This window comes from Astatotilapia calliptera, chromosome 7 (genome assembly GCF_964374335.1).
Source record: "Astatotilapia calliptera chromosome 7, fAstCal68.1, whole genome shotgun sequence".
NCBI lineage: Eukaryota > Metazoa > Chordata > Actinopteri > Cichliformes > Cichlidae > Astatotilapia > Astatotilapia calliptera.
The window spans coordinates 67,393,980-67,407,683 of record NC_137428.1 but is presented as its reverse complement, the minus strand read 5'-3'; the positions used below and the strand labels follow the sequence as shown (position 1 = coordinate 67,407,683).

Sequence of the window (13,704 nt, the reverse complement as noted above, 5' to 3'; positions counted from 1 at the left end):
CACGCAGGCTTTTTAGCTTTGCCAGATGTGGCCATGCGGGGATGAGAGACTTTACCGCTGTGCTCCGTGGGATTATAGAACAAGTTATTTTATTAATGTGCTGGACATAAAAGATTAAAATAGAAGACATACTTACAGTAAATTGGGCACTGAAGCAACAAATAGAAAACTGTATTAAAATGAAAATTGAAAAGATGCTGCAACAGAACACAAATTGAAATTAAAACAAAACATTGTTAAGGTATCGCGCAAACAGACAGAAGCTAATGGAAATTAAAAAGATTGCATTAATTGCAGTGGACATTGAGAATTCCCTCGGTGATGTACGATGATGAGATTTAACCTCTTTTCCTTTAAAGGACCAGCCTGAAGCAGTCTGTTAAGTAATCATGCTGAAAACGACCTAAATGGCATTTTCACAACTTACGCTGTTTCGTTGTTTATTATATTTTTTACGTGTCCCACATACTCGGAACAAAAACATGTTTACTTGGAGCTTTCCTGGCAACTGGAAACGTCAATTAAGGAGCCATCCTAAAGGGTCGAATGTTTTCTGTCTTGAACGACTGAGCACGGATGGTAACGTTCTTCAGAAAATCACCTCATATTTCACAGAAATAGCCCCTTTTATTACCACAGATAACTCTTGTAATGCATAGCTACTTCAGAGCGTCCAGTTGCCCGCTCTTCTGTACTGTTGCATCTCAGAATTGTTCTTCACTAAGAAGAGTTTCAAGTGTGTTAAAAAAGGACGGTGAAATGAAGCTGTTGATGTGGATGAGGGTCCATATGAAACATTACTGGTAATATCTAGAGTCATTTCAAATAATGGTGATCGCTGCTTCCTTTTTATATTCTGCTTTTTATTACTTTTTTTGACTGAATTGTTCTGTGCTCAAGTGAAAATGAATTTTAAATAGATTTTATAATCTGTGATCTTCATCTCAGTCAGCGTGACTCGACTCAAATATAGTAAAAGTTTGACCACAGGCTGTGTGTTCATCCATCGCGAGCAAAATCTAAACTAGTTCAAGACATTAATCTGCCGGGAAGGCAGTTTATTTATTTATTTATTTATTTATTTATGTTTGTAGATTTGTGTGTGTGTGTGTGTGTGTGTGTGTGTGTGTGTGTGTGTGTGTGTGTGTGTGTGTGTGTGTGTGAGAGAGAGAGAGAGAGAGAAAGGGAGAGGCCCAGTGTGTTTTACATTCTCACTATATCCTAACGAGTGGACATTTGCATTATTCAGAGAGCTTGCAGAGCAGTGGACCCTTTCCTGTCTGTCTTCTCTCAGTCCTGTTCAGTTAGTGAACCAAGCTGGGAAAACAAGACCCCCCCCCCCCCCCCCCCATCCCACCCCCCTTTATGTGGTATTTCTGCCCATCCAAATGATTGCAGAGCTCCTGCAGCGTCCCCATTAAAACCTATGAAGGAGGCGTGTCTGTTCCTCGTGCTGTCAGTATTCTGTGGAGCTGTGTTGAGGAGACAAAACCAAACTGCGGCTCAGTTCGCGGATTCTGACACGACCGCCGACCACAGCTCCTGGATTGGATTAGAATACGGTGAGGAAGTTAGTTGCTCGCATTGCCTGCGTTATCTAAACCGTCTTTACCCGGGCGACCGTGGCTCAGCGGGTTGGGAAGCGCATCTGTAACCGGAAGGTCGCCGGTTCGATCCCCGGGCTCTCTGTCCTGGTCGTTGTGTCCCTGACACTTTACCCTACCACCTACTGGTGATGACCAGAGGGGCCGATGGCGCGATATGGCAGCCTCGCTTCTGTCAGTCAGCTGTGGCTACAACCTTAGCTGCCTCCACCAGTGTGTGAATGTGAGAGTGAATTAGTGGATAGTGGAATTGTAAAGCGCTTTGGGTGCCTTGAAAAGCGCTGTATAAATCCAATCCATTATTACCCATTACAGCGATCTCAAAAGTCCACTCCACCCAACACAACAAGAAGTCCCATCCATCCGCAGATTAGACCAGCGAGCCGAGCGGCGAACGAGACAGCCTACAAGAGATGTCAAACAGCAACTTTCACACATCTTAAAATACACAGAGCTAAGTCGTTGTACACGCAGACTGACAGTGCTGAGTCGGCACATCTCAAAGCTCTCTAGCTGTCAGTGTCAATTCCCATCTCTGTCTCTGCTCTTGGTTCCACGCTGCTCTCTCTCTCTGCTAAGCCTGATGGGAAATTAGTTTAGCTTCTCTGCTGTATATCTCAGGACTACTCTTTGACTCAGGCACCTTCTCCAGTTATATATATGCTTCCATCTCTAATCATCTTTTCCAGCCTCTGTGCAGCCTGCATCAAACAGCCATTGAAATAATGTCTGGAGTTGTACGCTGTAGCTCCTCCTGCCGAGACACTTCCTCCCAGAATAACGTCACACGCAGGTATCGACATGTCTTTTACTCATTAAATTGTCTCATCTCCAATGACCTTTGTGTAAACAAAGACTCTGTGTCAAGGAAGAGTGCTTCCTCACCTCCTGGCACTTCGGAGTCTCTGGGGTCTTTGAAGTGCGCCTCTGGTCTTCAGGCCCACCAGACAAGGAGGGAGCTCTTTGAGAAAGGCGGTCACTTGCCCTTCCCGACGAAAGGATTCCAATATCGTGAGGGAAAAGGTGAAGTGGTCAGAGAACGGTGCAGGAGGATAATAGAAGCGACTCCATAAAAGACGTCGTCTTCTCTTTTGGTTGTACTTTTTAAAGGCTTTACAAAAGAGAGAGGGGGGTGCAGGGATAAAGAAGGGGAAGTCGGCGTGTTGCTTAATGTATGAAAATAGATTGCAGCTCTCAGGAAGAGAACAAGAGAAGAACATTTTTTGGCATCTTGGCGTGTGTGCTGCAGATAAGCAGAAGGAAGGTTAAGCTGAGCTCAAAAATTGAAAATGTAACATGTGAGAGGCTCAGAAAGGAGTGCTACACAGAGAGGTGACACTGATTTTCACTACTCTCATTGGTGCAGCGCCTCGATACTTCACCACCTCGGCCTCATTCTTAAGGAAATGAAGCAGCTTTTAATTTTGTGATAAAGGCCAACCTCTCCTGGCACTTCCCTCCCTCTGCCAAGCGCCGGTGGCTGCAGTAGCTCAAGTCAGGTCTGTTTATTCGTGCGGAGCATGAAACACAACAAATGCTGTCTGAGGGGCTGCACAAAATCAGACAACAGCCCAAAGAAATTAAGCTATTAAGAAGTAATTAAAACAACAAATTAACCCAGTTAAAACAATTAAGACAATTAAGGTCTTTAATATTGTAAACAAAAGATAAGCTTGAAGCTGGGACTAATCTGAGAGTAAAGGAGGTTTTTCAGGTGAGGGGGAAGCTGGAGTGACTGAAGACTGTTCTTCAGTCACTCCAGCTTCTTCTAGCCCATACCGCAGATAGTTCACGTTGAGCGTAATAGAAATCTGAGTCACTCAGTCAGTGATTGAAGAAAGGAACAGTTTACGTTGACCTTGACCTGAAGTCTGTGACAGCAGATTTAACCTGCAGGTTTAATTTATGTCTTACCCGTGGTTTTCAGCATGATGCCCAACTTTATCAAGTTGCACTTCCTGGTTTATTTTCAGGTTGACAGAGTTTTGTGAGAGCCAAGCAGGGTTTTAATAGTTTTGCAATTTTCATTAGTTTTTATTTTTATTTAGTTTTGACTTCAGATTTTCAATTTTATATCAGTTTTGATTAGTTTTTACCGATTGTTTGCTAGTTTAGTTTAGTTTTTATTTTTTTGAAAATCCTTAGTTTCAGTTTAGTTTTGATTAGTTTCAGTTATAGTTTTAGTCGTGTTTGCAATAATTAAGTGCAACAAAATCCCAGTTTCATCATATCACGCAGAGACAGACAACTCACATTCCCACCTATGGGTTCTTTAAATAAATAAATAAATACATAAATAAATAAAGGCAGATGAACAACCATTGATACCAGGCAACTATAAAATGTATATCTTGGCCCCAATGAGACTATTAACTCTTGCAGCACCGGGTGTTCGTAATTTTGGTTCAAGTGAATTGATAAACTTTTTGAAGGCAATTGACTCACAGTTATGTAGATGTCCCCGTCCTGTTGTCTCGGGATGCATCACGCTGCCTTGCCTGGGGTTAGCTTCTGTTTCTGGGGATGAGGGTTGAGTGTGCTCCCTTCTCAAGGTAAGCTAGGTTAGCCTTCTTGTGTGAGCTTTTCAAGTTCACTTTAAGGTTTGTGGGATTTTTTTCCCTTTAGAAATGTCCCTCATAATTTGTCTCTTCCCACTACAAGACACTTGTTTTATCCAAAACACAGTCATATTCAAAGTAATCCCAAATTGGACTCTGGCGCTTTCTCCCGACGGAGCAGCGACACAGATGACTCGACTAACGTGCTGCCACCTGCTGGCATAATGAGACACAGCAAGAAAAATCTGGAAACTAAACTTCATTTTCACCCTCGACTATTGTAGGACACGCACACATCAATGAAACTAAACACATTTTTGCTATAAATTCAGTTAATTTTAGTTAGTTTTGTGAACACTCATTACAGTTTTAGTTAGTTTTCCTTTTTTTGTTTTTATTTTTATTTCCGTTAACGAAAATGTTTTTTCACTTCTAGTTTTTGTTATTTTGTTAGTTTTCGTTAACGATAATAACCTTGGAGCCAAGCACATTGAGGATATTCAGCCGGTTTAGAGAAGTCCTTCAGATGAAAATCAGACACAACAATAAGGTCCAAAACCAGCACATACACTATTATTATATTATTATATTGTTATATTAGATTAGTCTTCTTTAGGAGCGGATGGACTTTTTACTTCTCCCCTCTCAACTTGATTTATTTATTTCACGGTCCAGTTACGGAGGAAAGAGATATTTTAGTCTTACGTTGGGGGTTTCAGCTTAGTTAAAGCTAACAGGGAAATGAGCCCGCTGGCGTTCTTAAAGATATTATTGACAGATTTAATGGTGTTAATTATAACGATCTGCTTTGTTAAAAGCTTTCTAATTTCTGTTCATCTCATAGTTTGTGATGAACGACACAAGTCTGTCCAGAGAGGCGATATTTGTCCTGTCGCATGTGTGTAAGAAAGCTGCGAACCCTGTGTGGGGGTGATGTGTCTGCTGCAGTATGTTCTAATAAAGCCATTAATCACATTTGCTGTTTGCTGCAAACATGCAGCACTTGTTGCAACACGTCTCATTCTGTGTGTCCCAAGACAGCGCAGCAGATGCAGCGTACAAGAGTGAAATCAAAAATGTCCCAGTCAGGTGTTTGATGCATGTGCGCGCTTATTCTGCGCAACCACACGTATGTATCGCGTGTACGGTTAGAAATGGAAAAGTCCTTGTTCAGACGGAGGAGCTGGAAACATTTCTCTCTGAGTGACACAGAAACATTGACTCCTGTATCTTTGTCACCACCGCAAGAAAAGCAAGAGTCGTGCAAAACCGTCGTCAGGATGCGATCAGAAAGTTCTGCGATTCCACACATAAAAATCCAACTTCCAGTATTTTGGTTCTCATTAGCTCATTTCCTGGAAGTCCCATTCTGACCACTCATGCATCTGCAGTGTGCACTGAATTTCCGTTTTGGAACGAGGACATTCAGCAGATGTGGCATGTGTGAAACTTGGTGAGGAAGGTAGTGATGGTCCAGCCAAAAACCCCACAAAACAGTTCAGCTTGTCTGAAATGAGCCACCGCAGTGTGAAGTGTTTCCACTGAATGTGAGATGGAAACACGTCAGGATGAGATTTTTAATAAACTATGAAGAAATAAAAGCCACTAATAGACTTGTGTTGTTTAATATTTCAGAAGAAAGTTATCATATAACTTTTCTACATGTATAAGCTGATATTTGTACTCTTACTGTGTCCTTAATCAGGCAGTACAAGTGGAGTCAAATGTATATACAGTAGTAACAGAAACTTGCTGTGTTTGAATCGTAACAATAAGTTTGACTCTCAGCATGTCTGATCTATTCATCTGACACAAGTAAAGAAAATGCAGTTTAATACCTTTAATAAGTTTCTAATGAATGTTGTGAGTCTGCGATCATTTCTTTTCTTATAGCATTGCTGTCTCTAATTCTTATACTTCGATTATTTTAACTGGAATCAGGACTGATGTCTGTTGATCTTCCTCAGATTTCTTCCGTTGTTTTCTCTTATTTGATTTGATAGTCTGGGGTCGGAGTGTGAATGCTGGGATGTTTGCTTATACAAATGAAACTGAATTGAAATGATTCATTTTTAGTTTAGCTGACAGCAAACTAAATGGTTAATTCCACCTTAAGTCTTAGTCTGGATTATTCTTAAAAGATGAATTGATTAATTTGGAATGAAATAGATTCTTCTTTTTCGTTTGTGTCATTTTGAATGCAGTATCTGTATTTTACCGTCTTGGTTGAACCAAAATGCAATTTGAAGACATCTGTGTGTCTGACGTCTTCTTAATGACTGTTTTCTGTTCATCGAGTAGATCACAGTAGACACCAGGATAGAGCACAGAAGCATCATTCAAACCATACAAGTAAAAAACATCAGCTGACACAGAAACGTCAGTTTGTGAGCTTAAAATCACCTACATCTACACACCTACACGCCCCTATTTTTGCTCATGAAGCGAGCGTACTTGGACGTCTGAAAAGTATCTACCTCAGGTGGAGAGGTCAGGTGCTTCACAGCACACGGCGTGCTCCAGTCTCTACACTAACTAATGTGCTCTTATTTAGTCATCAATCCCCTCTAGCTGATGTCAGCCGGTTTTCCACGGTCATACATACACAATGAGAGATTGTCCATCATCTCATATAATGGTCCACTGGTACAATACTGATGGTTGATGGGAATTCAGCTGTAGTGAGCTCATAATGTTCCCGCTCATAAGATTTCCTTCTGAAGCACGTGGAGTCGCCGCTGTTACTGAAGATGGCAGGACAGAAACTGCTAGACCACAGTGTGGCTGTTCTCGTGTTCAATTTTACTTCACAGTCACACTGACTCACTTTTTCTTTAATGTTTCTGCAAGCTAACAAACGCTGTGGTCTTTTAATTTTCCTCTGAATTGTAACGGCACACGTGATAAATACGCTTGTGTCAATGAAAAGGTTTAAAGGTAATAAACGTAAATGTATAGCTCAGCCTCGCTAAAGTTCAATTTATTACAAAGTCATAGAAATGTTAAAAATCTCGTTTTTCTTTGTTACATTCACGTATGCATGTGCTCAGTGATTTTAGTGCCGTCTTTGCAGAATTCTATGCATCCTGTAATGAAATGTGCTCATTGGTCCTTCTTTGTTGCACCTGTCTCAATCACTCCTCTTTTCCCATCCTCACATAGCGTAAGCATGTCGTTACCCCTCAGCAGCCACACACACGCTTACATTTATCTCTGTTTCATCATCTCTGCTTTCTGTTTCTGACTCTTTTTCAGAATCTTTCATTTTCTCTGTTCTGCTCTCGTCACCATTTCTTTCATTTTTGACTAGAGTCCAAAAACCGTCGATTACCAGTAAATGTTTGTCTGCGTTTCTATCTCCCGATTATAGACCTGAACTTGCATTACTTCTGGAAGTGGAGCGCCTTTGAGGACTACCTCCTCTTCTGCTTCGGCTTCACCGTCGTGTGTGCAGTCATCACCCTGCTGCTGCTGGACTCTGTGGTGTTTGTGGAGACTTTGGGTTCGCTGGCCGTGATGTTCGAGGCCATGCTGGGCGTCCCGCAGCTGCTGCAGAATTTCCATAATCGCTCCACAAAAGGCATGAGGTACAGTGTGCTCCAAGGTCAAACAGAGCTCTGCTCACTGCCCTCACACTGGCATACAGAGGCACAGTCAGACTTCACTCCTGTCAGGGAGTCTCAGCAGTGATTTATATTCTCATGAACACATTATGCTAATAAGGTCATTTATAGTTACTGAAGTCTCCATGAAAAGAAAATGGAGAGTCACATGCATCTTAATTTCACTAATGAAATCATTTTTTAAATGTTTGAATTCTTTTAAGACAATAATTATAACAAAATTGTTTTAATTTATTTTATTTAACAATTCAAAGCCAAACAGAAAAATTCAAAACCTACAAATTAAAAAATTAATAATTTTTTTCCCTACTAGTCTTAGGACTGTGAACTGCTTACTAACAGTATGTGTCAGCACAAAACTATCTCATGGCTTTAAAAGGTTAATGCCAGCATCATGTTTGTGATGTATTGTTTGTAGTTGGACTTATCGTGTTTGCTTTGTAAGAGTTTCAGATCAGATCATGCAAATGTGCTTTATTTTGGTTCGCAGCACACAAGTTTGTGAAAATTGTCCTGAATTTAGGGTAAAAAGAAGAAGCATGTGTTATTTTGTGTCCCACTTGGTTGTGATAGTTGCTGCTTAGGAGTGTAAATTTACTTGGAATGAGAGGCTTTTAAAAACAAGTGTGTAATCAGCGCTGGTGGATCACTCAAAGGTGTGAGGATCGTGCCCAAGCTCTGGCTGTGCGTTGTAGCTCTTCACCCTGCATTCTTAGAGCCGTGCACGACATATTTCCAGTCTTCAAGAACACTAGTATTTGGATGAAAACAGAGCAGATCTTAACTAAACCGACTGTCTGAGCTGAGGCAGAAGGAGAGTCCTGATACGCGATGTATAGCAGAATGTGTCTGCTTGTACAGAGAACTGTTGCCACGATCTGGAAGATTATCAAAAACTTATTGTCATTCAGCTGCCTCTCATTGATCTGAGTTACCATGTTTTCCATTATTTTGGTTAGTGGGCTACTTGCACCCTCTTCAACTTGCTGATTTGGGGATCTGCTAATTTGCGGTGCTCTCGGTAGAATGCTGGCATTATTTAAATGGACTGTCTGAGTCTTTGTAAATTAGCATATTGTTAGTAGATCATCTGCAGAACTTTTTACTCCCATCAGAGCATTTTTGTGATTGCAACCTCACTTAATTTGCTCCACTAATGAAATCTGGTCCTTAGTGTCCTACAACATCTGCAGAGCTGCACACTACAGCTTCTGATTAGTAAAGGTTTCAGTGAAAGATCAAAGATCTGTTTAACATATATACTCAGTTCCACTTGCACTTGTTGATTTCAGTTTGTGTGCCAGAGGCTGAAAATAGTGTCACAGTCTACAGCGTGTACCGGGACGTCACTTTGATTCTTATTGCACGAAAGGACGAGAGCACGAAGTCGCATCACGGATAGAAACAACTGGGTTATGCTGCTAACACAACATGCTAATGCTAAGCTAGCCAAGACTGAGTGTCTGCTGATCCCAGCTCAGTAGCCAGACCCTGAACTTCAACATGAGCTCTCAGGCTCCAGGCTCTGCTTCTAGAATCACCGTGATGATCACATCAAACTCTCGCTGCGCTGGTTTTTATCTTTGGTTTCTGGTGTCAACTTTGTCTTCATACCTCAATACTAAGAGAAAGATCATATGTGTGTCATTAGGGATTTGTGTTGTGTGTATCTGTAGCTTAAAGGTTTATATTGTTAAATGGTAATTTTGAGACAATGTGTTCAAGTCGTTTTATGGAGAAATGGGAAAGTAATGAAATGAGATTTGTGATGAATTACTTTCTGTATTTGATATGTTGCCTAGCGATGGTGGTGACTCTCAAAGTGGAGCCAGTGAGAACCAATCAGATTGATTGTCTGCTATCCTGTCTTCCTTCTCTCACCCCAACCAATCACAGCAGATGGCCCCGCCCCTCCCTGAGCCTGGTTCTGCCGGAGGTTTCTTCCTGTTAAAAGGGAGTTTTTCCTTCCCACTGTCGCCAAAGTGCTGCTCATAGGGGGTCATATGATTGTTGGGTTCTTCTCTGTATGTATTATTGTAGGGTCTACCTTACAATATAAAGCACCTTGAGGCGACTGTTGTTGTGATTTAGTGCTGTATAAATAAAATTGAATTGAATTGAATAAGCAATATCAATAATGGAACTGGAATCTCTAAATTCTATCAATTCACATCCCTAACAATGAAGAATTTAAAAATCCAATGTTGCTCTAATATTTAAAGTATATTGCAAGTAAAGGGGATTCAGCTTTAGCATTAGTTTCTGTCAGGTATCTAAAACGTCACAGAGAAAGCTAGCCTAGATGCTTTTAGTATGTGACCAGAGCAAATGCAGGTTTTCTTCAAAAGACTAAAACTAAATCAGTCTCATGCCAAAATCGACTGTCTGTTTAAAGACAGGAAACACCAAAATAGAGCCTTCAAAAGAGTGAACACCAGGAAAGCAGCAGGACCAGACGGCATCCCAGGTCGTATCCTAAGAGACTGCGCATACCAGCTAGCTCCTGTGTTCACTGAGATATTCAACATCTCTTTATCTCAGTCGGTGATCCCCACATGCTTCAAAGAGTCCATCATTGTTCCTGTCCCGAAGAAACCCCACCCTGCTTCTCTCAATGACTATCGCCCTGTAGCCCTCACCTCAGTAGTGATGAAGTGCTTTGAACGCCTGGTCAGAGACTTCATCATTTCTTCACTACCAGACACACTGGACCCACTACAGTTCGCTTACCGTCCAAATCGTTCCACAGACGATGCCATCTCTCATCTCCTCCACAGATCACTCACTCACTTGGACACTAGAAGGGGGAATTATGTTAAAATGCTCTTCATAGACTACAGCTCTGCATTTAACACCATAATTCCCTCCACACTCACCACCAAGCTGGACCATCTGGGACTCAGTTCATCTATGTGTCTGTGGATCTCCAACTTCCTAACTGGCAGACCACAGGCAGTAAGGATGGGCGGACATGTCTCAGCCTCCACCACTCTCAGCACTGGAGCCCCCCAGGGGTGTGTTCTGAGCCCCCTGCTGTACTCTTTGTACACATATGACTGTGTGGCCACTACCAGCTCCACCACCATCATCAAGTTTGCTGACGACACCGTCGTGGTGGGCCTGATCTCTGATAACAACGAGACGGCCTACCTGAAGGAGATTAGGAATCTGGAGAACTGGTGCCAGAGGAACAACCTCCTTCTAAACGTCAGTAAGACAAAGGAGCTGATAGTGGACTTCAGCACTAAGCAGGAGAGGAACTACCAGACCCCCGTCATCAACGAGTGCCCAGTGGAGAGAGTGGACAGCTTCAAATACCTCGGAGTTCACATCACGCAGGACCTGTCATGGTCCTGTCACATCAACACCGTGGTGAAAAAGGCCCGACAGCATCTCTACCACCTCAGACGCTTGAGAGACTTCCAACTGCCCTCCAAGGTGCTCAGGAACTTTTACTCGTGCACCATAGAGAGCATCCTGACGGGAAACATCTTAACCTGGTTCGGGAACAGCACCATGCAGGACAGACGAGCTCTACAGAGGGTTGTGCGGTCAGCTGAGCGCACCATCCGCTCCGAGCTCCCTGACCTGCACTCAATCTACAGCAGGCGGTGCTGGACCAAGGCCAGGAAGATCGTGAAGGACCTCAGCCATCCCAACAACAGACTGTTCTCTCTGTTGAGGTCAGGAAAGCGATTCCGCTCCCTGAAGACCAACACAGAGAGACTGAGGAGGAGCTTCTTCCCGCAGGCGATACGGTCTCTCAATCACACCACCACACAGTACTGACCCACACATATGGTTCTTACACACACACTGGACTTTCTGGACTTTGGTTTTGCACAACACTGGTCACTATATTCTTCATTTCCAGTTAATACTTGTACAGCTGCTGTTATTGTGTATATATTTATTTATATTTAGATTTCTTCATACATTCTTATATAGTTCTATATTGTGTATTGTGTATTTTGTTGTACAGTTATTTTATTTTCAACTTTAATTTATATATTTATCTTTATCTTATTCTTCCCAGTTAAATTTACCCTTCATTCTAATTTGTGTTGTACAGTTATTTCATTTTTAACCTTAATTTATATTTTATTCCTTCCTAGTTAAATTTACCCTTTTTAATTTTTCATATTTATTTCCTATCTTATTCATAGCCTTTTCCTTTTTTGTTTTCTTTAGGTCATGAGCAGTTGTCCAAGCATTTCACTACATATCGTACTGTGTATGACTGTGTACGTGACAAATAAAATTTGAATTTGAATTTGAATTTGAAATATGAGTGACAGTTATTAGTATTAGCATTAACATTACCACTAATGAACAGGAGTCCACAGATCCCTTAGAAAATATAGTATAGAATTATTTTTAAACGCAACATTTAAAAGGGATCCCTTAGGTTTGGGTCACCCCCCACTTAAAATTCAAGGTTTCAAGGTCACCTTGAATGAGAAGAGAAAGCAGAAGGTGGAAACGGGAGGCAAACAAAACCCTCAGCTTACGTTATGAATGCTTTCCCAGTTAAGATTGTGTCAGAGTGAGTTAAGGTCAGTGAGCATGCTTATTAGCCTCTCAGGTAAATGACTGTGAGATCAATTACACTCCTAATGGCACAGAACCTCATGCTAATTATGATCATTATTTCCTTATTATGTCTGTCGTCAGTATAAAATCTGTGTGTTTATTAATATGCATTTATAAAAAAATACTTTTAATCTCTAGGAAACAACTGGCATCTTTTCATGAGGTTTTCAGGAAGTTACTGAAGTTGGTTAACATTCATACCAGGGGAGCGTGGTGAAGAAAGAAGAGCTAAAATTAGGAAATTACAGTGACGTCAGCTGGAAGTAGCAACTCTCCTCGGCGCGGGGTTTGTTTTCCTTTAGTCGAGATTCCTTTTTGTAAAAATGCACAATGGATACATAACGTGTGTGTGTGTGTCTGTGTGTGTGTGCGTACGTGTGTGTGTGTGTGTGCAGATTGTTAGCTATAGCAGTAGACTTATAACTGATGTTTTGATCCATGTGCACTTACTATAAAAATGAATTAATATTTCAAATATCATGAACTGATTGGTTTTGCTGTGTAAATATTTGCATTATATTTTCCAACATGAAGAATTATGGAGCTATTTTTAGTGTGTTGTGAGGTGAGAGGGGACCCGTGATATACTGTCAATGTTTTCCTATTAGAGACGTTTGCTTTGTCTGCACTGAGCAGCAGAGTGACCAGTGTGTACTAGGGCTGGGCCATATTATACCGTTCACGGTAATACCGGTATAATGTTAGGCAACGATAGGAAAATGAAATATCGCGATAGAATGGGAGTAAAACGCGCATGCGCAGTGCCTTTGTTTTCATACGCACATGGCCGATTGTTGAGTGAAACAGATGAACCAGAATTGGTTTGTAAAAATGGTGCAACTTCCGTGATGTGGAACTGGTTTGGTGTTTGTCCGTCAGATACACAACAAAGCACATTTTTTGCAGAACATGCAAGCGGCCGTTGTTATTGTCGTATTTGTCGGACTAAGATGCTCTTAAATCTGGGAGTAATCTGGGTCCTAAACTCCGTACGTTTCCGGTCAAACAACACTGCAGCATCACTTAGAGTTAAAAACTGTCTAAATTCTTTCATCTTTAATAAAACGATCAGCATTGCTGCTTTACCAGGTGTAACTATAAAGTTTAACTTCCAGGCATCCATGAAAACAAAAGTTATTACATTTAACGGAGTTAGAAGTTAGCAGGAAGCTAGCGGAAGTTAGCTCGCTAGTTTCGCTAGTTACCTAAGCATGATATAGCATGTTCTGACTGAGAGATTTCTGAAAAAAATCAAACGTACAGCTCTGCTATCACTTCCAACATAAATGAAGACAGGAAACTAAACAGCAGTGACGTTTGTAGGGT

The 13,704-nt window shown here is 41.4% G+C and overlaps 1 protein-coding gene across 4 annotated transcripts in view; it reads left to right on the top strand.

Moving 5' to 3' along the window:
* LOC113027144 (solute carrier family 66 member 2) overlaps positions 1–13,704 on the top strand; it is a 59,266-nt gene that overhangs the window by 23,143 nt on the left and 22,419 nt on the right. For all 4 annotated transcript variants that reach the window (XM_026176706.2, XM_080303964.1, XM_080303966.1 and 1 more), the window contains exon 4: positions 7,533–7,749. In XM_026176706.2, the coding sequence (XP_026032491.1) occupies positions 7,533–7,749 (217 nt within the window). The remainder of the gene's footprint in view (positions 1–7,532; positions 7,750–13,704) is intronic.